Source organism: Crocodylus siamensis, chromosome 1 (assembly GCF_052110815.1).
Source record: "Crocodylus siamensis isolate JL-2025a chromosome 1, ASM5211081v1, whole genome shotgun sequence".
NCBI lineage: Eukaryota > Metazoa > Chordata > Crocodylia > Crocodylidae > Crocodylus > Crocodylus siamensis.
In genome coordinates, this window is record NC_143395.1 from 258,069,961 (window position 1) to 258,092,969 (window position 23,009).

Genomic DNA, 23,009 nt, shown 5'->3' on the forward strand with positions numbered 1-23,009 from the left:
TGAGAAACATTAGCACCTCTGTTGTTTGCAGCATTTGATATTCAGCCTGGAAAAAATCCCTCAGGCTATAAAAAAAAAGTGCTTCCTCTTTTCTTAGGCAGGTAAGGTTCTATGTTCATAAACCAACAAGGCTATTACCAACACCCCCTCTTCTTCACTCAGAGATATTCCAGACTTCTGTGTGTTGTGAAGTATTAAAAATCATGATTTTTTTTTTCTCCCTCCCTTGCCAAAATATTCTAAAGCAGCAGTCATGAACACTTCCTGGTAGTGGGCCTGAATGAGCCAGCTCAGGTCCCAGGAAACCAGCACTGGGACCTGGCCACTACCAACGCCACTGCTTCTCCCTGTTACCTGCCCACAGCACTGGCAAAACTCTCCCTGGCCACCAAATTTCCCCATTCTGGGAACACCACCAATAACCCCTCCCCCGCAGCTTTGCAGACTAGATCCAATGGTTCTGAGCCACAGGTTTCTGACCCCTGTTCTAGACCAGCTGATCCAGTCTGCCATGCCAGAGCAGCAGCAGATGTTGCATCGGGACCACCCGAGAGTTGCTAGAGCAAGTTGTAGGTGTGAGAGCCAAGCAGGGCTTTTTTCTCAGAAAAATCTTTTCATACACTTGCCCATCCATCCCCTTTCCTGCATTTCCAAGACAGATACAAAGCACGGCCCCAGTGACCTAATCATCCTCACCCTCGCTAGACTTCCACGCAGAGCGAGCAGGGGCGTCCCCCACTCTCTGAGTGGAAGGGTACAGAGCCAGGACACGCCCCCCCATAATCGTTCCTGGACTCAACACATATCCCTATTATCTCAGCCCCTTTTGAAGGAAGCACATGGATCAGCCACTCCCTGGCATTTCATAATTCTTAATTGTTTGATTTTTCCACCTAACCAACATCCTTTTAATTTAGTTCTTGCTTGTAATATATAATTAAATATAAAAAATATGTTAATACAATGTACAGGGTGGGATTTAAATTTCACAGATGCCAAGAAAATTATGGTTAATGTGTCTACAAGTTTCTCAGATCTCTGCACCTGATATACGTCCAGTATAATGCAAGACCCAAGCAGGATTTTTTTTGAGAAAAAAATCTTTAAAAAAAAAGGTGGGGGGGCAGATTCTTCTGTTTTTCACAGAAGGATTCCCCCTTAAGGCCATCATTTTCAATCAAAATGAACATTTTATAGGAGCATTTTTGGTTTGAGTTATAGTTTTCTTTATTTTTTTGAGTAAAAAAACATGAAAAATCCATAAATGATTCTATATTTTGTAAACACCTATTTGGAAGTACAATATCCTGTAGCAGGTAAATCACTTTGATCATAAGGAACTAATTCACTTATGACTGGAAAGGGAACAAAGAAGGGCGGTTTACTGTGACATTTCTTCCCAATAAAGCTTTTCCAGAATCCCTCTTTTGCTGTCTTTGGGGTATGCAACAAGTTTTTTTTTTAATGGATATTTTTGGCCATGCTTGAGCTTTTACCCTTGTTACTTCCACTTACAGTTTGGGACTAAGAAACTGTAAATTGGATAATAGGGATCAAATTTATCCTTCTACAGGGAGTGTGATCATGTTCCATTTTTCGGGACTCTGAGCTTTTCTACATGGGGAAATTTGCAGGCAATAAATTAGGCAGGGTATGAATTTACAGCATGCTAACTACTGAATACTAACTTTCTATGTACTCAGTAAAAACAGCTTTCAAGATGGAGTGAGCCATGCCAAGCAGAACTGCTCTAATTGCACATTAAGAGATTAGTATGCAGTGACTAGTGCACTATACATTCACACTGGAGCTTATGAAATATTACTTTTCTCATGTACATGAACTCTACATCCCTGTGCATTTTTGCTGGAGAGTGCATTTTTTCTATAGGTTTAAAAAAAAATTCTTTTTTTTAATTGCATGGTTGTCTCATTATTGTTATCTTTGCAAGTTAATAAAATAAATAAATATTATAAAATAAATAAAATAAATAATGCCAGTGTCTTAGCCTTTAATTGAACAGGTTGTAATAACCAGGCATATGTGGGATTATTTCTGAAAGCATACTAGTGGGCACATTTAACTAATTACACAGTCACTACACTTCTAATACCCAAATGATTATTGTGAAATGCTTTGAAATGTCTCAACAATTAATACTACAGAGAACAAAATTTGGTTTAATAATTTTTGTACTACTCTATTTATAAACTATTATTGAATTGTAAACAACTATAAACAATCTTTTAATTGTTTTAACAAAACATTACAGCTTAACATCAACGTTATGAAAACACACTAGTATATATCTTAAATCACTAACTACAAGCAAAGAAACCTATGAAGAAAAAATGAGACTATATTTAGCACATTTATGTAAATAATAAATAAAAATATTAGTCTAATAAAAAGAAGTAAGATACATTAGTGAGCAGCTTAGTTTGTCTAATGTACTGGCTTAGCTTCGTCTCCCAGGGATATAGTCATCTGACTTCTAAATGCACATGTGTGTGGGTACACACACAATAACATCATACAGATTATGAAATCCCATTTGTTTTTGTTTAAAGTTACTCATCTGAGTATGACTATATATTATATAAATGTCTCCATACTTATAATAAATGTTTCTGCTATATTGTATGTTAAGATAAAATAATTCAGTATAAAAAGACCTAAATAAGCATAAAATTGTGTGACAAGGGATAACAGAACAGACTCTTAATAAATCTCTTATTTAGTTAAAATAATTAACTTTTCTTAAATGAGTACTAAAGTCCTATGGTAACTCCAAAAACAAAGCCAGTTTCCCCACCCCTAAACAGTAATCTGAATTCCCAAGCCTAGCGCAATTTCAAATAAATTTTCAGTAATACTCAAAGACGTTGTTCCATCAAGCTCAACGGGAGTAACAAACTCTTCAGAAGTCAGGGGAGCAGTCTGAAGTTCAGAATAGACTGACTTCTTTACAGAGGTTTCTGTTTCTACAATGACATTTTCTGCAGTATTATGTGGCCAGGGCTGACACCTTGTGAGAGATACTTCCACTGATGAACTGTCTCTTCCGTAAGAGGCATCTCTCTCTCTTTTAACATTATTATGATCTAATGAAGATGATGTCTTGCTCACAAGACCCTGATCTAAACCTGTAACAGTATTATAAACTGCTACATTCAGCTTCAAATATCCATCATCTGCTTCGCTGTATCTAAAGGAATAAAATTAAAAGTAATGAAAATAAATGTTAATATATACAAACAAAATTTACAGTATAAGATGCAAATAACATCTAATTAAATGATTTAAACGTCAAAGGTTAGCATTTAAAGATGAATCATAAAAAGCAACTTAAAATGGTAGTTAAAATATATAAAAATATGTAACAAATGCAATGGCTGCCTATACACATGCTCAGAAGTGGGGAGGGCATTTTAATTAGAACGATTTCCAGCCAGCTGCTCTAATTAAAATGCTGCCACATCACATGTATTAAGTCCCCACGTTTAAAAATGGCTGTGGGACGCTATCTGTACCTCATTCCACAAGGTTTAATTAAAGTGCCCCACAGACATTTTTAAACACTGTGGGGCTTAATACATGTAAAGCTGCAGTGCTGCTGCAGCATTCTAATCAGAATGCATGGGAGTACTTGTATAGGCAGCCAGTGATATTATTTTGTACAACTCCAACTATACCTGAAATGTGCACAAGTAAAGGAGCAACATCTACAAATATTACACATTATTACAAGAGCTTCCCATTCTCTAAATTAAGAACCCGAACTTCTCTGCAGGTGCCCATGGGTATTTTTATGTTGGCCGTCCTTGTCCTTACAGATGTAAGGTATACTTTCAAACAGATACTTTTTGTGGTCCAACTGTCTACATGAGGGATTCTGCCAACATAATTAAGTTTAAGGGTGTGATTTTTCATCACTACACAGTAATGCCAGCAAAACATTTTCTGACTAAGACTAAATTAAGCCTACAACAATCATCAGTTAGCTAACTGTACCCAGAACAAGAGAAATTTTCACTTTTTGCTTTTTGGTAAGGACAAATTGATAATGTACCTGAAGCGAGAAGGACAGCTGAGTTTGTGTGTTTTGCGAAGGTGGAGGGTTAATGGGTAACACCAAGAAAAACACTTCTGACACATGTGACATTTGTATTTTTGAGTGCCATTCTGGGGGAAAGAAGGTGTTAAGAGTTGATAATCAAGGCTGATGATAAATATATAAATACAAATTAAACATGTACCATATATTACTTTAAATGGAAAAAAGTAAAATTACTTTAACTTCATGTTTTATTTCTATAAACCTTACAATGCGTTCTCTGTCTAAGTATACATTTCTGATATGCAATCTCCAGTAAATACTGCTGCTCTCTGAACAGCCTAGTTATACTCAGACTTTAAAGGTAGGCAGGTCTCTGGCTTCCACTAGAACAACTGCAGCTTACACAAGCAAGAAATGGAAAACATGCTGGATTACAACACAACTACCAAAACTCAGAAAAATCCAAGTGTGTACACCTAATCTAGACAATGAAAATGTTTATAGGTGCACAGAAGGTAGATGTCCACACATATGCATTCAAGCCTCCTGAACATCTGTGCACTTAAATGCCTGAATTGCACACACATTTTGGATATCTCCAAGTGTAAATGGCTTCTGTGCAACTGTACATACTACATTTTGAAAAAACTGATTTTTACCATCTCTGAAAAGATATTTCAGTCTATTGTGCTTTTTTAAACACCCACCACATGTGCTCTCTTGTAATGGTGTCTTAAAGTCTGTAAAGTCCGGGCAGTAAAAATGCATCCTTCTATGTCACAGCTGTAGGCATCTGAATCATTGTGTGTTTCAACATGTTTCTGCAGATCATATGCATTCTTAAAACTGTGAAATATTGAGATGAAGCAAACAAATTATATTTAGGGTTAAAAACAATAGAAGTGGGGAGTGGTTGAAGCTCAGGCTGGGAGCCATGAAATTTTGAGCTCTTTTCTTGGCTCCAGCAAGGAAAAGTAAAGAACTTGTGCCAATCATTTATCCTCTCCACTTAATTTTTTCCCTTTGTGAAATGTGGATAATTCTGCCAACATTCCCATGATTGTGATTTGCAGCTCATCTTCTCACTTTCTTTGTACACGTATAGCCATATCCAAATCCAGCTGAAATGTGTAAGCAGGTCTTGTGGCAGGAGGACAACTCAGAAGAGGAGCTTGCAACTCCCATAAAATATCCAGTAACCATTGTCAATGGTAAAGCCCATAGTTGGAGAGCTACCCAATTTAAGAAAACACATTAATACTAAACATGACTTGAATATACCACTGATGAGTTTTCTGATAGTCTGCACAGTCCTGCCTTGAAAACTCATCTTTTAACATTAAGAAGAAAAGCATCAATCCTACTGGCACCACAGTTAGGAAGTGCCTATAAAAGTATGTATTCCAAGAGGGTAGTGGTCTTGGTCTATTTAATTTCTAAAAGGATGGCTATTTTAAGGGTTGAAAGTTTTTCCTATTGTGGGCATTTCTTACACTGAACACTAAATTATTTTCAGACTTCTGCTGATGAGATAAGGCCTTGTACAGACATTCAATTTCCTCTAGGAGAGTTTCTGCTCCCCCAGGGGAAACCATTGGTATACAGACGTTCAGGCTTTTTCTCCCAGAGTGAAAATGGGCACTTCAAAAGAAAAACCTGAGAACCACCAGGGCTAAATCACTCCCTCTAGAGTTTCTCCTGGGAGAAGAAATGTCTGTACATGCTGTGGCTCAGAGGATCCTTCCTCCCCTCCTAGGAAGATAGTGTGTTGCTCACTGGACTCCCCTGCTCCAGTGGGGAGCAGAACACATCCCCTTCAAAATCATTTCATTGTGCTGCAGTGAAATACAGGCTGACCATAGACAGTCTGGGTCAGCTAATCAGGGCTGCCCTGTGTACTCCTGCAATATGCTGCCAGGCCAACTAAGGGAGCCTGCTGAGCATGCTGAGATGTGTGCACAGGACACCCCCATGGCTGCACAGTGTCAACACTGCAAGATCTCCACTCTCTTCAGGGCCTCAGTATTTTCATGTCTGTATACACAGCTCTGGTAGTTTCTTTGACAAAACAAATCTGGGAAAATTCTGGGTGAATGTGTGGACGTAGCCTCATATCTTCTTACCTGCTCTCACAGTGATCACAATGGAAAGGACGTTCATTGCAGTGTCGGAATCTGATGTGCACTTTCACAGAGGAAACACTGGTACATACCATGTCACAAAATGGACAAGTAACGCGGGTGACTGAAGAAGTAATTATACTTTTAGTTGTATGTCATGCCTTTGCCAAAACCCTAAAGATGCTGCACAACATGATAAAACATTTAAAAAACTACTCTCAGTCAAGTTAACAAAACAAAATTGGAGTATGACGCACAAAAGGAAAAGAGGAATATGACAGAGTAATAATAAGAACAAATCAAGTAAGAAATCTGCTGTCATCTCTCCAGCACTTTATCTACTTGCAAAAGGTGATTGAAACAGCTACTGCAAAATAAATTACTTTGAAATAGCTCCAAATGTGCACAAGCTTATTTCAGAATAAAACTGTTTTTTTTCTGATTTAAGATAAACTGATAAAGCGGTCTTATTTATGCATCAGAATGTTCCCATAGGAAGTTATTTCAAAATAGTTACAAGCCCTTTAAATTCATGTCCTACTGATTCCTGAATAATTTTTTAATGTACACAAATTCTTAACAGCTTATAAGGGCTTATCTGCCTCAGCAAGCTATGGCATAATATGCTAGGGCATGGATTTGAAGTGCAAGAGCAGGCAAGAACTAACTTCTCAGGGAGATGTTCTGTTCTTCGCAAGGAATGCCTTTGCATAGTTTAGCTTAATTCACTTCCAAAACAGAAGGACAAAGGAAGTAATAAACAAAAGCTAAATACATTTTTCTTTTTAAAAAATTTACTTGATTAAATTTACATTTGAGATACAATAAGCTATATGAAGGCCTAAATTTAGAATAAACTATTATACTATAGTTAATAGTATAATATTATACTATGGGGAGGAGAGGAAGAGGCTCTTCTCAGCCAGACTGGCTGACCTACTCCACTGGGCTTTAAACTAAGCCCACTGGGGGGGTGGGGGGACTACTGCCACTGCTGGCCCGCTGAGCAACCCTTGCAAAGCCAGCAGGCGAAGGCACTTAAGGGAGCCCACCCCTGCCCCAGCCCTGGTACAATCTGTGGGCAAGGCAAGAGCCACCAAGGGGACACTTGACTGCCTGTACACAAATGCCAGGAGCTTGGGGAATAAAAGCAGAAGGAGCTTAATGCAAATAATTATGTCTTAGGGATAACGGAGACCTGGTGGGACTCCACCCATGACTGGACCACGGGTATAGATGGCTATACCCTGTACAGGAGGGATCGTGTAGATAAAAGGGGCGGGGGTTGAGCTCTTTTCTGTTAAGGAAAGCTACGCATCCCTGCAAGCTGATATTGGTGACCAGGGTAGATGACTGGAGACCCTCTGGGTTAAAATCCGTGGAGAACATGGCACAGGGGACACAACGGTGGGAGTCTACTACAGACCTCCCACCCAAAGTCTAGAGCCTGACCAGGAGTTCGCCTGGGAACTGGTTGAGGCTGCATGCTCCAGGACCATGGTTGTCATGGGTGACTTCAATTACCCGGACATCTCATAGGATGATTGCTCAGCAAAATCCGAGCAGTCGCAAAGCTTCCTCTCGTGCATGGATGACCTCTACCTGACTCAAGAAGTCTATGGGCCAACAACAGGTAAAGTGCTGTTCAACCTGGTACTGACTACTCGGGATGTCCTAACTGGCAACCCAGTGATCGACGGGAAGCTGGGTGACAGCAACCACAAACTGATCACCTTCACCATCCATCGTAAAGCTGGCAAGTCAATCAGCATCACGGAAGTCCTTGACTTCAGGAAAGCTGACTTTGACAAGCTCAGGAGGCTTGTCAGTGAGGCCCTAAGGGACCACGACCCCAGGGAGAGGGGGAGTTCAAGAATAGTGGTTGCTCCTCAAGGGAGCGATCCTCAATGCACAAGCTAATTCTATTCCATCTTGGAGGAAAGGCAGCAAGAGGGCACAACAGTGGCTCTCCAGGGATCTAGCAGACCTCCTGAGGCTAAAAACAAAGGCCTACAAAGGATGGAGGATGGGATTCACCTCCAAGGAGGATTATTCTGCACTGGTCCGGTCCTGCAGGGAACAAACCAGGAAAGCCAAGGCTGCAACTGAACTCCAACTAGCTTTGAGCATCCAGGAGAATAAACAGTCCTTTTTCAGATATGTGGGGAGCCAGAGGAAAAACAAGGGCAACACTGGGCCCCTGCTGAACCAGATGGGGCAACTGACAACCGATGCCCAGGAAAAAGCCAACCTATTAAATGGGTACTTTGCGTTGGTCTTTCATCAGTCCCATGGGATGCCCATGCCTGCTACGGGACAGGGAGGTCTGGGTGAGGGAGATCTCCTGCCCTCCATTAATGCTGACCTCGTGAAGGAACACCTTGAGAAGCTAGATACCTTCAGGTCAGCCAGCCCTGACAATCTACACCCCAGGGTACTCGAGGAACTGGCGAGTATTATAGTCCAACCTCTGGCACATATCTCTGAAAACTCCTGGTGCTCTGGTGCAGTGCTTGAAGACTGGAAGAAGGCCAATGTGGTGCCTATCTTCAAGAAAGGGAGGAAAGTGGATCCGACTAACTATAGGCCCATCAACCTGACTTCTATCCTGGGGAAGATCTTAGAAAAGTTTATTAAAGAGGCCATCCTTAATGGACTGGCTGACACCAACATCCTAAGGGGATAGGCAGCACGGGTTTGTTGCGGGTAGGTCTTGCTTGACCAATCTCATTTCCTTCTGTGACCAGGTGACCTATCATCTGGACAAGGGAGAAGAGATTGATGTCATATATCTTGACTTCAAAAAAGCCTTCTATCTGGTATCCCATGATCACCTCTTGGCGAAACTGGCCAATTGTGGCCTTGGGTCCACCACGATCCGCTGGCTGGGAAATTGGCCCCGTGGTCGGACCCAGAGGGTAGTAATTGATAGTCAATCATCATGGTGTCCTGTGACCAGTGGGGTCCCCCAAGGCTCTGTCCTTGGACCCATATTGTTCAACATCTTCATTAATGATATGGACATTGGAGTCAGAAGTGGACTGGCCAAGTTCGCTGATGACACCAAACTTTGGGGCAAAGCATCCACGCCAGAAGACAGGCAGGTGATCCAGGCTGACCTGGACAGGCTCAGCAAATGGGCGGACAAGAACCTGATGGTGTTTAACACTGAAAAATGCAAGGTTCTCCACCTTGGGAGGAAAAACCTGCAGCATCCTTATAGGCTCAGCAGTGCTACACTGGCTAGCACTACAGAAGAAAGAGACTTGGGGGCCATCACTGACCACAAGATGAACATAGGCCTGCAATGTGATGCTGCGGCTAGTAAAGCGACCAAAACGCTGGCTTGCATCCATAGATGCTTCTCAAGCAAATCCCGGGATGTCATTCTCCCATTGTACTCGGCCTTTGTGAGGCCGCAGCTGGAGTACTGCCACCAGTTTTTGGGGGAACATTTGTTCACCAGAGCGCCCCAAGGGATGACGAGGTCTAACGGTCATAAACTACTACAAGACCATTTCAGGCTGGACATAAGGAAGAATTTCTTTACTGTCCGAGCCCCTAAGGTCTGGAACAGCCTGCCATCGAAGGTGGTTCAAGCACCTACACTGAACACCTTCAAGAGCAAATTGGATGCTTATCTTGCTGGGATCCTATGACTCCAGCTGACTTCCTGCCTTTTGGGCGGGAGGCTGGACTCGATGATCTTCCGAGCTTCCTGCCCTAATGTCTATGAAATCTATGAAATAATATTAAATATAGCATGCTTGCTGCCAAAGCTTTTAAAAAAATCAAAACAATGAACTGTGGGAAGTCATTGGTTAATCAAAGCAGAATTTGCTGAGACAAACCAGCTTTTGACAGCAGTAGCTTCCTCTGCAGGTACAGGGAAATATTTTCGTTATTTCATTTTAATCTATTTGGTACAAACAGCCTGTTCAAAGCTGAGAAACCAAGTGGGAGTTTAAAAACAAAATAAGAAATCTTGCACTTCTCTTCCAACCATATTTACCTGAATCCAAGACAAGGTTTTTTCTCCTTTCAACAATTATTTTCTATGCTAATAAAATAATTTTAAAAGTACTATTATCATGATTTTAATTGAATTTCAATTTCCATCCAAAGGAACTTCGATACAAATTGCAAGAAATAATCATTTAGTAAACAGAAAATTTCAGTACCCATTTTCTAACATAATAAAACATAAGAATTAAGAACATGAATTACATATATGATAAGCTGTATAATTGCTTAAATGTGGATATAATGTATTCTGCTAGCTGGCACAACGGGCAAAATTTAATACAAAAGCTCTCTTTAGTCACAAATCACCACATTGTAACGGTTACCACCCAATGGGACAACCTTTGTTTTGGGAAATGACTAAAAATACAGATTAGTTAAATTAAAAGCATCTCACTTGGTACTTTAAATCACTTATTTAAATCAATATATTTTAGCAAAATTAAACCACAGAAAAGCACTCACAGAGTACGTCTACACTGCACAATTTACCCCCAAAATCAGCATTCTATGGTTAGCTAGCCCAAAGATGAGTGTTTTCACAGCAAAACCATACTGATATACTGCATACTCATTGCTGTTCTACATGTGTGCTTAAGTGAATTATCACAATTTGCAGCGCTGAGCTCTAGGATTTGTTCCCAGACAACTGAATCAATTGTAAAATAACTCGTCTGTACCTCAAGAGCACTGAAAGACTAACAGCATGTTAGTGGTTTGTGTCCTCACTACAAAGTGTGTATCCTGTATGTGAAACTGAAATACACCTTGAACTTTAATCCGTATCAGAAACCATGCAAGCAAGCATGGATCAAAGCATAAATAATAGGGGCATGTGAAACGGGCCGTATTCAATTCAGATTTGGCCCAAATCAGGGAACAGTGATTCGATTTGTTGATTTGGATCACTGTCCCAATTCGATTCAGCCGAATCCAAATCTGAAGATTTGATGCAGATTCAGAATCAGTGATTCAGCCACAGACACAGCTTTAAATGTGTTTTCTACATACCTCGAGGTACCAGGCGTGGCTCGTGAACACTGAGATGGTGGGGTAGATGAAGCGTCCCACAGGGCGCAGGGGGAGGGGGGGGTTTCACTACCAAATGTGTGGGAGACACCCCCCCCCCCCAAGTCTCCCTGGCTCGAAGATCAGCTGCAGGGGCACCCTGGGTGCCTCCCCTGACCCAGGAGTTACCAGTCGCCCCCCACACTCCCGTGGGATACTCTATCTGCCCCGGCATCTCAGCATTCACAAGTCGCCTGGTACTGTGAGGTATGTGGGGAAAAAAATTTAAAGCTGCGTCTATGTCTGGATTGTTGAATCTTTCCAAATCTATTTGGAGGGTTCCAATTTGATTCAGAGAGATTAAAGGGTCTCCTGATTCAATTCAGATTCAGAGATTCAGCCACCGAACCTGGCTGACTCTCTGCTGAATTGAATCAGCAACCAAAGCTTCGCGCAGCCCTCATAAATAAGTGCATCTTGACTATTTTGTGTATAGTTGGTAGGGGAACCGAGCAAAAATATATGTAGGAGCACAGATTAAATCAGTAGGTATAAACTGTAAACATACCCCAAGTGTATTATAAAATGTCCACATTGGGATGCTCATGAAAAACAGGTATTTCAGACTATACCATGATGGAGAAAAGGCCTAAAACTCAAGTTTTGGGTCTAGTAGGAATAAGAGAAGGAAAAACACCTCAAATGGACTATGTGACAGGTAGATTTTAGTTCCTCCACAGCTGAACACAGCTGCCTTGATCCTCTATACTAATTCTTTCAGATGGCATATGTAAAAGTATCTAAAAGTATTCCATATCATACAGTGGAAAATATGTTTTATTTTAATAAGCTCTGACTCACCATGTCCCCTCATATGATCTCGCAGTAACCTCTCATTTGCAAAGTGTTTGTTACAGTTCTGACAAGCAAATATTTGTTCTGAAATATAAGCACATGAATCAGTGATAAAATAGATTTTAACTGAGATGTTTTTAGAACAAATGTTTTGGGGTTTTCATCTTAATAGTTAAACTAATACAGGAATGAGTAAAATGTAATATTCTTTTGCATTATGAATATTTTTCTGATGTTTATGCTGATTGTAGAATTTTCTTTAGCAATAAGTTAATTTTATCCCTAATAAAATATCCATCTAATCAGAAACATTAATAATCTGAAACCTGCTAAGTTTTTTCCATGGTACCACTTATCTGATTAAGGTTATCATAGTACCAGAGCACTTTCCAAGTATTTAAAAATTGAAAGAACAATCTTTTTCCTGAGCTGGAGGAAAACTATCCCAATTGGTTTACGGGTTTTTGAGAAAGAGGATGTTCAGAAAGCTTTCGTTTTATTCTGAAAGCAGTTAGCTCAATGACTTGCAAAAGCGAGTTCCACAATCTAAATCCTGCTCCATTAAATGTTGTCTCCTGTACTTGAGAACTTTTGTCATTCATGTGCTATTTCTGACCTCTAAGACCCAAACACTTTGGGCACAGACAGAAGTTACATCTATCACACAATCAGCCCTCAGAAAGCACTCTACAGCTGTACCGTGACACATATACACGGCTGCAAAGTGTTTTTAAAGTGGCCAATCATGCAAAAAATTAACCCTCCTCAGATGAAGGATCAGATGAAGTCATTCCACTTTAGAGCACCTTAAGGAACTTGTGTTCTTTAGGGTTCATTTATGACATGATCAGAAAGTTGAGGGAGAGAGGTGGCTTCTCTGTTGCAGACAGGCTCCTTGAGCTCCTGCAGGGAGGTTCAATCCCACCCACCCTGGGGGGGAGGGAGGGGACTGCTCTAACTCATGGCACTTTAAGTAAAGGGATTACTAAAGCCTTATTTTTACTATGTGATGGTGTAGCAGTGAGATGGATATGCACTATGTTCAAATATAGATTTGTGAGCATTCTCTTTCTTTAGCTTATTTTCCAATTTGACAGTTAAGTCTGGGCATCACTATTCAGCCAAAAGTGCTTCCATACTTTACAAAGATAATTGTTTTTGTAAAGTATATTACATGCAACTAAAACGTGAAAATAAATGTGTGTGTATAATACAAAAATAAATATATGTGTATAATACTATAAACCAGCCCCAATGAAAATTCTTTCAATTAAAAAATCCAAAACAATAATAGAGCAAATTCACTTACTATCCTTTGAAACCTGTCGCTTGATATGATCAAAAAACTTGGTGTTATTGGAGAACATTCCTCCACAAGAGGGACAGGCCACAACTCTTTCTTGAGTGTGGGTTCTTAAGTGATCCCTTAACTTGTGCTTTCCTTTAAATATTCCTAAACAGTCTGAAAACAGAATAGTTTTTAGTACTTTATTCTCTTCATGAGTACAAACAGGGAAAATGCTATTATACACTAATACTCTAGCACAGGGGTTTTCAACCTTTTTTAAGGCATATACTCCTTCTGGGTACACTTCTGGTGGAGCGGGGAGTAGGGAACAGGTGGAAGAGGCTGGATGCGGAGCTGGGGGGACTTGTACATGGCAGCAGCATGGGGTGGTGAATGGCGGCAGCAGTTACTGAATGCAAGCTCCTGCAGCTAGAACCAGAATACCTGGTTCTAGTTATGAGTGGGGGAGGTAATTAAATGGATCCTTTATGGGGGGTATCTGCAGTACACACACACATACTGAGCAGTGCTGAGCTCTAGGATCACCATGGCTTGAAATGCTATTGACTCTGGTGGGGCCCAGCCCAATGAACTATAAGGCAAATCATGTACCTTTTGGCTTTGGGCCAACATATAGTTTGTACTATATCTCAATAGGTACAAAAGTATTGCTTAAATGTGTGTTTACTAACTTGCAGCAGTTTCAAAAAAGGTGAAATGCATCAACTGTGAATGAACTAAGTCTATGGGTATTATTTGCACATTACTACAACTATGTTTATTTCAAAGTGAGTGTTTTCAAATTTGCCCCTCACTTCCATGTACTTGGGGAGAGCAGGTCCTGACATTAAGGAGAGAGGAGGCAGATAAGAGGCCACAGGGGGAAGAAGTTGGAGGAGATGGATAAAGGGTAAAGGGACTACTTGACCCCCCCCCCCCCCCCGACTTATTTTCCCTGTTGTAGCAGTGGGAGCAGGACTAATTCAAGGCAAACCGCCAATAATTAGATTCTAGATCTGGAAAATGATAATGAATTTATAAATTTTCCATATATAGAATCAAATTATTGGTAGGCTGTTTTATACTCAGGGTCATCTTCTATTCGAGTAAATATGGTATCTGAGATCTCTAGGGAAAGGTTCATTGCAGTTATATTCCTGTGCTTCATGGAACACTAGGCATATGTTATAGTGAAAGTGAAATAATTAGGACAATATTTAATGTTTTGTATTTTATACCTTTCCAATGGCAACAAACAACATTCTTGTTACCGGAAACAGTTTCTGTCTCAGTACCATAGGCATGCATGGCAACATGCTGATAAAACCATTCTGGATTACTGAAGGTAACCTGAAAACAAAACGGAACTATGATAATGACTCAATAATGCCGGCAAGAAGTCAAATGATAGGAACATACACAATAAAAGAAGTGACTTTTCGAAAGCAAACAGAGAAGCTAATTATTGCAGTGAGCATTTGGGAGAAATAACTCACTCCACAAAGAGAGGAGCTTACTAGTTATGATGGAAATATGAAACACACTGGAGTTCATTCTACATATATGAAATCCTAAGTAAGACCCCTTATATACCAGCAAAAATACAGTCAATTTTAACCTAGTTACTCCCAACTCCTTCTTTTGTTAGACCCCTTTATTCTTCATGGTGCTGCAAACAGAAGCTGCATCACAGCACGTTCTGGAAAAACTGTCTCCATCTGTTTTACCTTCTCTACACTTATTTTCCTTACATTTATCTGTGTATTTTTCTTATTTTCTTTTTTATTTATATTTTTTGCTCCCCCCGACTATCCTCCCACTAACCCGAAAATTATCAGTATAGGTTAGAGTGTAAATGGGTGGCACATTGTATCTCACTGTCAGTAAGTTTGAGGGATCAAAGGGCTTCTCTATGTGGCCCCAGGTGTGTCTACACATGTGTTTTAATGCGCAGAACTACATTACTGTGCATTAAAGTGTCACCGAAAAAACTGTGACATTATGCTAATGCACAGTAAAATAGTCTACTGTGCATTAAGCATCACTAAAAAGTGTGCAAATGCACTACTGTGCATTAGCACAACTTAATGCGCATTAATGTATGTGTAGACATGCCCATCCACATGAAAGTTAAAGCAAATTCACTAAAGGTGTTAAACTACAGTGATTTAAAACCTAAAGCCATTTTAATCCAGAAAGAAAGTGTCCACATGGGAGTTTAACATACAGACAAGTTTCTGTGAAATAAACTAAGGCCTGAATTTACAGCCCATCTGCTGTAACTGCCCATATGCACAACTTATCCTACATAGCTTATATCATTTTTACTGACGGGCAAGCTACCTCGCATTAATGATGCATAGTTGTGCGAACACATTTGCAATGGAGATAGGAAAAAAAGAAACTTGCTAGCTTCTGTGTATCTTACCTGATATTTCTGAAGTAGTCTGGACTGATTACCAAATTGGGAAACACTGTTTTCAAATTCGTAACACCTTTCAAACTAAAACGAACGTGGATAAATCTTCTAAACATATCCATTTTAGTCCAAAAGGTATTATGAATTTGAAAATAGTGTTTCCCAACTTGGTAATCAGTCTGGACTCATTCAGAAAGATGGGGTAGGATATGTTTCTCTTACTTAGATGGGAATAATATTAAAGAGAATACTTTCTCTTAATAAGTGAGAGAAACATATTCAAGTAGAAAAAAAATACATGAACATCCATAAAAATACTCCCCCATCAGAACAAGTCTCTTTTTACATGCTCTACACAAGAGACCTTGATTACTGGCCTAAAAAAAGTTCTCTTTTACTTAACTGAGCTACCTCTTTCAAATAAAAAAGGTCTTGCAACATACAAGATCGGTTTTTGTCAGAGTACATATACACATACACACACTTATTTTTTAATATAATTTTCTTTTTAAACAATTTCAGAAAGGTAATCCCTTATGTTATAGAGCTGAATGGAAATGATGCTTGCAGATGAAACTGGACAACCAATTAAAACTTAGAACATTTTTATGTCTATTTGGGGTACTACTTTGACAGCCCTGGTTTAGACTAAATCTGACTACTTTCAATTTGCAGGATATATTCTTTAAACATAGGAAAAACAGTGCTTTAGTCAGAAAAGGTCCAACAAAAAGAATACTAGGATTTCATAGACATTAGGGATGGAAGGCACCTCACAAAATCATCAGATCCAGCCCCTGGCCCAAGGGGCAGGAAAAAAAAAAATCACGTGGGGTTTAAGACAAAAGAGGTTGCCTTACGGGTTTAAGACAAAATTTAATTAAAATAAACAAGTTGTAGGTGTTGTAGTAAACTGTTTTTTCATATACTTTGACAGATGATAAAAGGCATTGTTAAAAGTAAACGGTAAAAAAACTGAGCAGTGGGATTTCTATCATTTTCAAGAGCTAGTGGAGGAAAGATTACAGTGGAATTAGAGGGGAGGAAAAAAATAACATTAGCACATGCTTCACTTACATCACACTGCTCCCAATGACAAATAAACACCTCTGAAATCTTTGGTATCTGATTCTGGTTATGGATATTCTGGGAACATACTGGCAAATCTTGATGTGAGGACTTAAGCTGAGAACCTATGAATTTCAACTTGGTGTGGTAACCATGAAAATTTATATGAGTTATCAGTTCCCTGGGACCTGCAGCCAAAAATTCACAACTTCTCCACCAACACTGGTACTGCTCTAAACATAAGAAAGAAATAACAGTTCACTGAATGCTGTACAGTATCTGGGACTGTGTGCAACAAAGTCATAATGCATAATAATTGCATGTATTTTTGGTGATTATTTACTGACTTCTAAGTCAATCTAGAACAGTGAATAAGTACTATATGCAAATAATGAAATAGCTAAACTATTTCAATCTAAAACTGTTGGATTCTCTTAAAACTCAGACAAGTCTAGTATACTAAAACTTTATCAAGTAGAAGTTCCCTCAAAAAGACAGATCTGGGGGAACTTCCATGTGCTAAAGTTTTGGTATACTAGAATTGTCTGAGTTTGCCTACAGTGCTAGAAAATATCCATCCTATTTAACAGTTCCCCAGTGCTAAACATGTTACTGAGTGGTATAATGTTATATCATAATAATGTTTGGAGGCTTGGGCCCTTTTGTCTTAAACCCTGAATGTACAATAAATGACTTGCCCTCAAAATCTTGTATTTTCAACTTAGCAAAACAAGACACCTATATTCACTACAGCCACCCACCTTTTTACAGCCATGTGAAATTTTAAGTATCCAATTCTTCTGAGCTATATTTGAGTAATTAATAACTAGCACAATCCAGAATATTCAAATACCTGGGCACAACAAATACATTTGGAAATGCCAAGGGAAATCCAAAGTATTTAACAGCAAAAAAGAGGATTGTCTCTTTCAGGTTTTTGGTCTGGACACTGACAGCAATTTTACACGTGCAAGTGCCGCAAGGTGCCCGGTGCTGCATCACTTACAGTTGTATACACAGCAAAATGCACGTCAGCATGCAGAAAATGGTGGAGGCATGCTTTTGAACTAAAACACATAGAAGGTGTTTTAGTTCAAAAGTGCACTGCTGCCATGTACACATGCATTTTGACTTGGTTAATCAAATCTACTCAAGTGTGCCAGATCTCCAGGATGTCTGGGCACGTAAATGTATGTGTATAAAATGCCCTGATTGTTGAATGGTTCCTGACTTGATAGGGCAAAACTTGAAGTCAAAAGGATAGTATGAAAATAGACAATAGATACTTTTTGTGAATGCTAATATGGTATCATTAATTCAAAGGTATTCATGTCATTACTCTATTTCTCCTGCCTGTCCTAATTTTAGCCAGTTTTTAGATTTCTGACATTTGTAAAGGATTCCATATGGGTGTGAAAATCTGCCCTTGCAGGTCCAATTTCAGAATAATGATCCATGCAATATACAAAAATATGTAATAAAACATCTCCATCAGGGTAATGAAGGGCTCATTTCATTGTGCTGAGTTTCCTTTTCCTTTAATTAAACTTAATCTAGTATCTATACCAGCAATCAAAATTGTGGTATTAGTGTTTGGAAGAAAGGTTAGGATTCATAAGATCCACAATAGTTATATTAAACATCTAGTAAATTAGTGCTACTTATCATCTAGTAAATTAGTCTATTTACATTTTTCAGTGGTATCAAACTCTGAATTTTTCTTGCAAGTTATATCACCAGAAACTAAATACTGTTAGCTTAGCCAGAGAATTTAGAAAAACTTGCTCTTGCCACGTGTGCTCTGCATTGACTCCAATCAAACTCCAAACTCCATCTTAAACTTATAAATCTTAAATAGGGTTACCATATTTCCAGTTCCAAAAAACAGGACACCTGTAAGGAGGGCACCTCACTCCCAACCCACAGAATCCTGGTCCTGCCAGTGCCCCTCACTCCCAATCCAGTCTCTCACCTCTCCCTGGGCCACGCTAATGCCCTTCACTCACAACCCACAGTCCCTGGCGCTGCCAGGGCCCTGCACTCTCAACCCCCACCTCACTTGTGCCCCTCACTCCCAAATCACAGCCCCTTGAGCTTTGCCAGTGCTGCTCACTCCCAACCTGCAGCTCCCTGCTTCCTCCAGGCCTGCTGGAAGGGGCCCCTGTCCCAACTGGGCCAGAGCACAGCAACTCCAACTCATGCAGGCGGTGGCAGAGTGAATCCAGCTCAGGATGGATGAAAGAAGGGACACCTGCGGCACACTCCACACACCCCCCAGGGCTGGGGCTCCAACGCCATGCCAGGGGGCCTGGCTGCACCCCCGTCCACCTGGGCAACATGTCCTGGCCACCCTGCCCCTGCAAGCATGGACTCAGGCCTCGGTGCCGCTGACCCAGCCATGGAGCAGCCTGATGCTCTCAAAGGACCTGCCCCACTACCGTCCACTTCCAGACTAGAGGAGCAGGTGCCTTCCTCCCTGCACTGTCATAGCCCTGGCACCCAGACAGTTTCCCACAGCATTGGCAGGCACCTGCCCCAACCCCTCCCCTCCCCTCCCCACCCACCACCTCCCTCACAACTCACCCACCACCTCCTGGGCTCTGGCCCTTCGATCCCTGCTCCCCATAGACTTACCAGCATCCAGCTGCTGAGGCTGCTCTCACCACCCTGCCTGGCTTGCACGCTGGCCACGTGTGTGCACACACACATGCACATGGTGCCCCGCCGTCTCCAATAGCCCACCCCTTGTTCCCAACAGTGGAGCAAAGCAAAATCCTAGTCACTTGTTCAGATTTAAAAAAAAAAGCCTGGATGGAGATCAGAGGACCCAAAAAGAGGACATGTCTGGGAAAACTGGACCTATGGTAACCCTACTTAATATACAAACTCCAGAACACTAAATGTTATTAATTTTTTTCTTTGAGACTCTTAATTTAAATAGTTTCATCCAAGGTGGCTCAAGAAAAAACTTCAAGTTAAAATTTTTACTTCATGGCCAGACCCATTTTATTCCTATTTTAGTATAATATACACACAAAAATAAAAAGAAAATACAGTATAATCAGATGCAATGAAAAATGTCTCAATGCTGCAATTGACTACATTGATCTCTCTGATTTCAGCTCATCTGCTCATCACCCTCCAGATCAGTACAAAATCCTCAAAATATTAATATTGTCCGTAAAATGACTGAGACATTATTACCTGCTCTTTCTAGTTGTAGATATTCGTTCAAGTGCTCTGCAATGTGGCTAAAAAGCTCCTCCATGCCTTTTCCTACAAAGAGACATCCTTGCCATTCACATGCTAAGAGGAGTTTGGAGTTCTTCAGCTTACCAGGGGCCATTGCTTAAAATCTACAGAAGTGCAGTTATGCGTCTTATATTTCCATGTCTATATCTTATAAAAGCAGCTGTCGTGTAAGTTAGTTCCCAAACAATAAGTACTTGAGCATTTTAAGTGGGTTGGGGGAGGGCAATACATGTCCAAATTGAACATGTTACCTAGTGAATGCATAAGCCTTGGGTTTTACAGATGCTGTAGTTTTAATGCCATTGGCATAATTAAAGCAGCCACCTGTACTTCTAAATCAATGGTGCTCAACCTCCAGTCCATGGGCCAAATCCGGCCCACTAAATGATTATCTACACCATGGGTCGGAAAACTTGGCAGCAGGGAGCATTAGGAGACTTGCACAGTCAGCACCAGCCTTACCCAGGACAGTGCAATGAAAGGGGAATCAGGGTGGGGTGCAAAACCCACATGTCCAGATCAGGCTGGGTTGCTCCCAACTCCCATGTGTCCAGACCCCACAACGTGCCAGAATCAAGTCTGCTCCTTCACTCTCCATCCACGTCTGACAGGGGAACGCTCTGACTTGCCGCTGTCCGACAGATAGATTGAAGTCAGATCAGACCCATCCCCTGCAGAGATTTGACACTGCCCACCCAGCCCAGGAGGTAAAATGGTTGGGCACCCCTGGTCCCTGACACACAGAGTCAATCAACATATAAAGCTTGCTGTGCTGCCCAGTTGGGACTAACCCAGTGCTTCTCAGCCCCTTCAGACTCGGGGCCCCTCAGCAAGTGCCAGCTCTTCCTTTTCACTCCTAGTTTGGCTTTTTTTTTGACTACGCAAAATCTCCAGAGCAGCCCTCCCGGTGCCAAGCCTTCAGAAAGGCCGCAGCGGGTTTCAAGCCTGCGGACTCCCACTGGCCTTGGCACCCCGAGCAGGCGCGGCTCCCCGCCGCACCCCCGGGTGAGAACCGCCGGGCTCAGCGCACTGCCAGCCTGCACCTGCGCGGAGAGGGGCACAACCCGCCCTACGTTCTGCGAAGCGACCTCACCGCGAGGTGACCGCCTTCAGTCAACAAGTGCCGAGCTCCGCCCCCCGCGCACCAGCGACGTCAAGAGTGACTCGGCCAACCGACTAGCGCGGTATCAGAGCGCCCCCGCCCAGCCCCAACCCCAGCTCCCGCACGCGCACGCGCCAATAAACGTCAGGGGGGCGCCGCGAATGGGCGGGGTTGAAGCGGCAGAGAGGTGCCTGGGGGCGGGGCTAGAACCTCTGAGCACCGCGCGGGGGCCGAAGGCGGAGAAAGGCCGGTTTGCCAGAAACGCCTAGTGTTGTCTCCTGCTGGGGCAGGGGTCGGGGCACGTGGCTGTGAGGGGCGGTGCTGCTCCTGAGTCCCCGCTCTCTGCAGCGTGTTTGGCTATACCGCACCTACAAGCACAGCCCTGGTGCCCCCAAAGGGCTCCCCTTCCCATGCTGCACGCTGCCCATAGGGCTGGAGGGCACCTGCCCGTAGAGCACCCATCACAGAGGACAGTCAGGTTGTTCTCTGTCCTTTGTTGATACGAAACCGGATTTCTTTATGTCAAGAGAAAAACAGAGGACATAAAGGTGTTGGGTTTCATATCAATAGAGGACAGTGTAGCAGAAAAGTGGGTATCCTCTATGGCCACCCTGCCTGCCTGCTTCACGCTCCCGGCACCTACGCCCACACCCTCCTCACCACAATGCCCAACCCCTGGCCCTCCAACCCCCACACCCATATGCTTACCTGCCAGGGCTTACCTTCCCACAGGTGTCCCCCAGCCGCTAGCAACTCCTCACTAGGGCAAGCCAGAGAAAATGTGCATGCTGAGCAAAGCAAAATCCAGGACATCTGTTGATATTAAAAAAAACCAAAACAAATGCCCAGATAGAAAGTGGAGGACCCCAAAAGAGGATGTGTTCAGGAAAACCTGGACACATGATAACCCTAAGCAAGGCACCAGCCCCTGGCCCTGACTAGGAGCGGGGCCCTCCTGGGGGCTTGGCGGCAGCAAGGGTCAGCCTGCCATGACTGGGCAGGGCAGTGCCACCGCCAGCGGTGCATCTGGGTGGGGCTGTTAAGTGAAGCCAGAGAAATAGTGCTTCGGCCCCTCCTTTGCCAGGGCAGGCACCACTCTGCAACCCTAGGTTGTGTGTGAGGGGAGCAGGAGAGGACAAACAGGACATCAGGGTCAGCTCCGAGAGAACCTGGCCCTGAGGCAGCTGCTGCCAGAGTAGAGCAAACTCTACTATGGCAGTGGCAGCAGTTGCCGGGGCAGGTGAGTCTCCTCCCCATGTCCCACTCACTCCACAGGAAACCTTCACGTGTACCCCCTGCTGTGTTCCTCCTGTACTCAATGAGCTCTTTATGCTCCTGAGCACTTGTGTAAGGCTTTGCAGTGCAGAGGTGTCAGATGCTGAACAAACAACCCTGGGCAGGCACTTACTGTGTCTCCATCCAACTGGGCTAATTTAGGAATGAATGCCCCCTCCTGCCAGGGACCAAATTGCTCAGGGATGGCACATGTGATACGGACTACTTGCACATTCAATATGGCAGGAAGAAGATAGTGCAACTGCTCTGCATTGAATTCATTTTGCCTTTCTAGATCTTTACTCCGCCTGTTCTCATGTATGCTTGGATTTCCCTCCCTCCCCGCCACCAATCAAATACACTATTTTATTAAACAAAAGAGTGGGGAAATGACAGAAGTCACATATTAATGCTTTTCCCATTATTATGTGTTTTACAATTATGTTCAAAACAATCGAAAATTCTTACAACATCCAAAGGAATTAAGTTGTTTATTTCTGACGGATAACGTTTTGGCTGTCAATGCCAGTGTTTTAAAC

The 23,009-nt window shown here is 42.0% G+C and overlaps 2 protein-coding genes across 2 annotated transcripts in view; both read right to left on the reverse strand.

Annotated features, from left to right (window-relative positions):
- The window catches only part of RIPK4 (receptor interacting serine/threonine kinase 4), a 67,885-nt gene extending 45,878 nt beyond the window's left edge, over positions 1-22,007 (reverse strand). The window contains exon 1 of the mRNA XM_090061176.1: positions 21,904-22,007. The gene's annotated coding sequence lies outside the window, so the exon portion shown is untranslated. The remainder of the gene's footprint in view (positions 1-21,903) is intronic.
- LOC149874402 (histone H4 transcription factor-like) lies at positions 1,210-21,202 on the reverse strand. The gene is made up of 10 exons (XM_090061206.1): positions 21,187-21,202; positions 20,046-20,117; positions 16,851-17,074; positions 14,593-14,704; positions 13,376-13,528; positions 12,073-12,150; positions 6,184-6,304; positions 4,768-4,906; positions 4,073-4,185; positions 1,210-3,208 (listed from the first exon to the last, which is right to left on the reverse strand). Exons 2-10 carry the CDS (start codon positions 20,107-20,109, stop codon positions 2,818-2,820), a joined length of 1,395 nt encoding a protein of 464 aa, XP_089917332.1. The 5' UTR covers positions 20,110-20,117; positions 21,187-21,202; the 3' UTR covers positions 1,210-2,817.
- Positions 22,008-23,009: the final 1,002 nt, after the last annotated feature.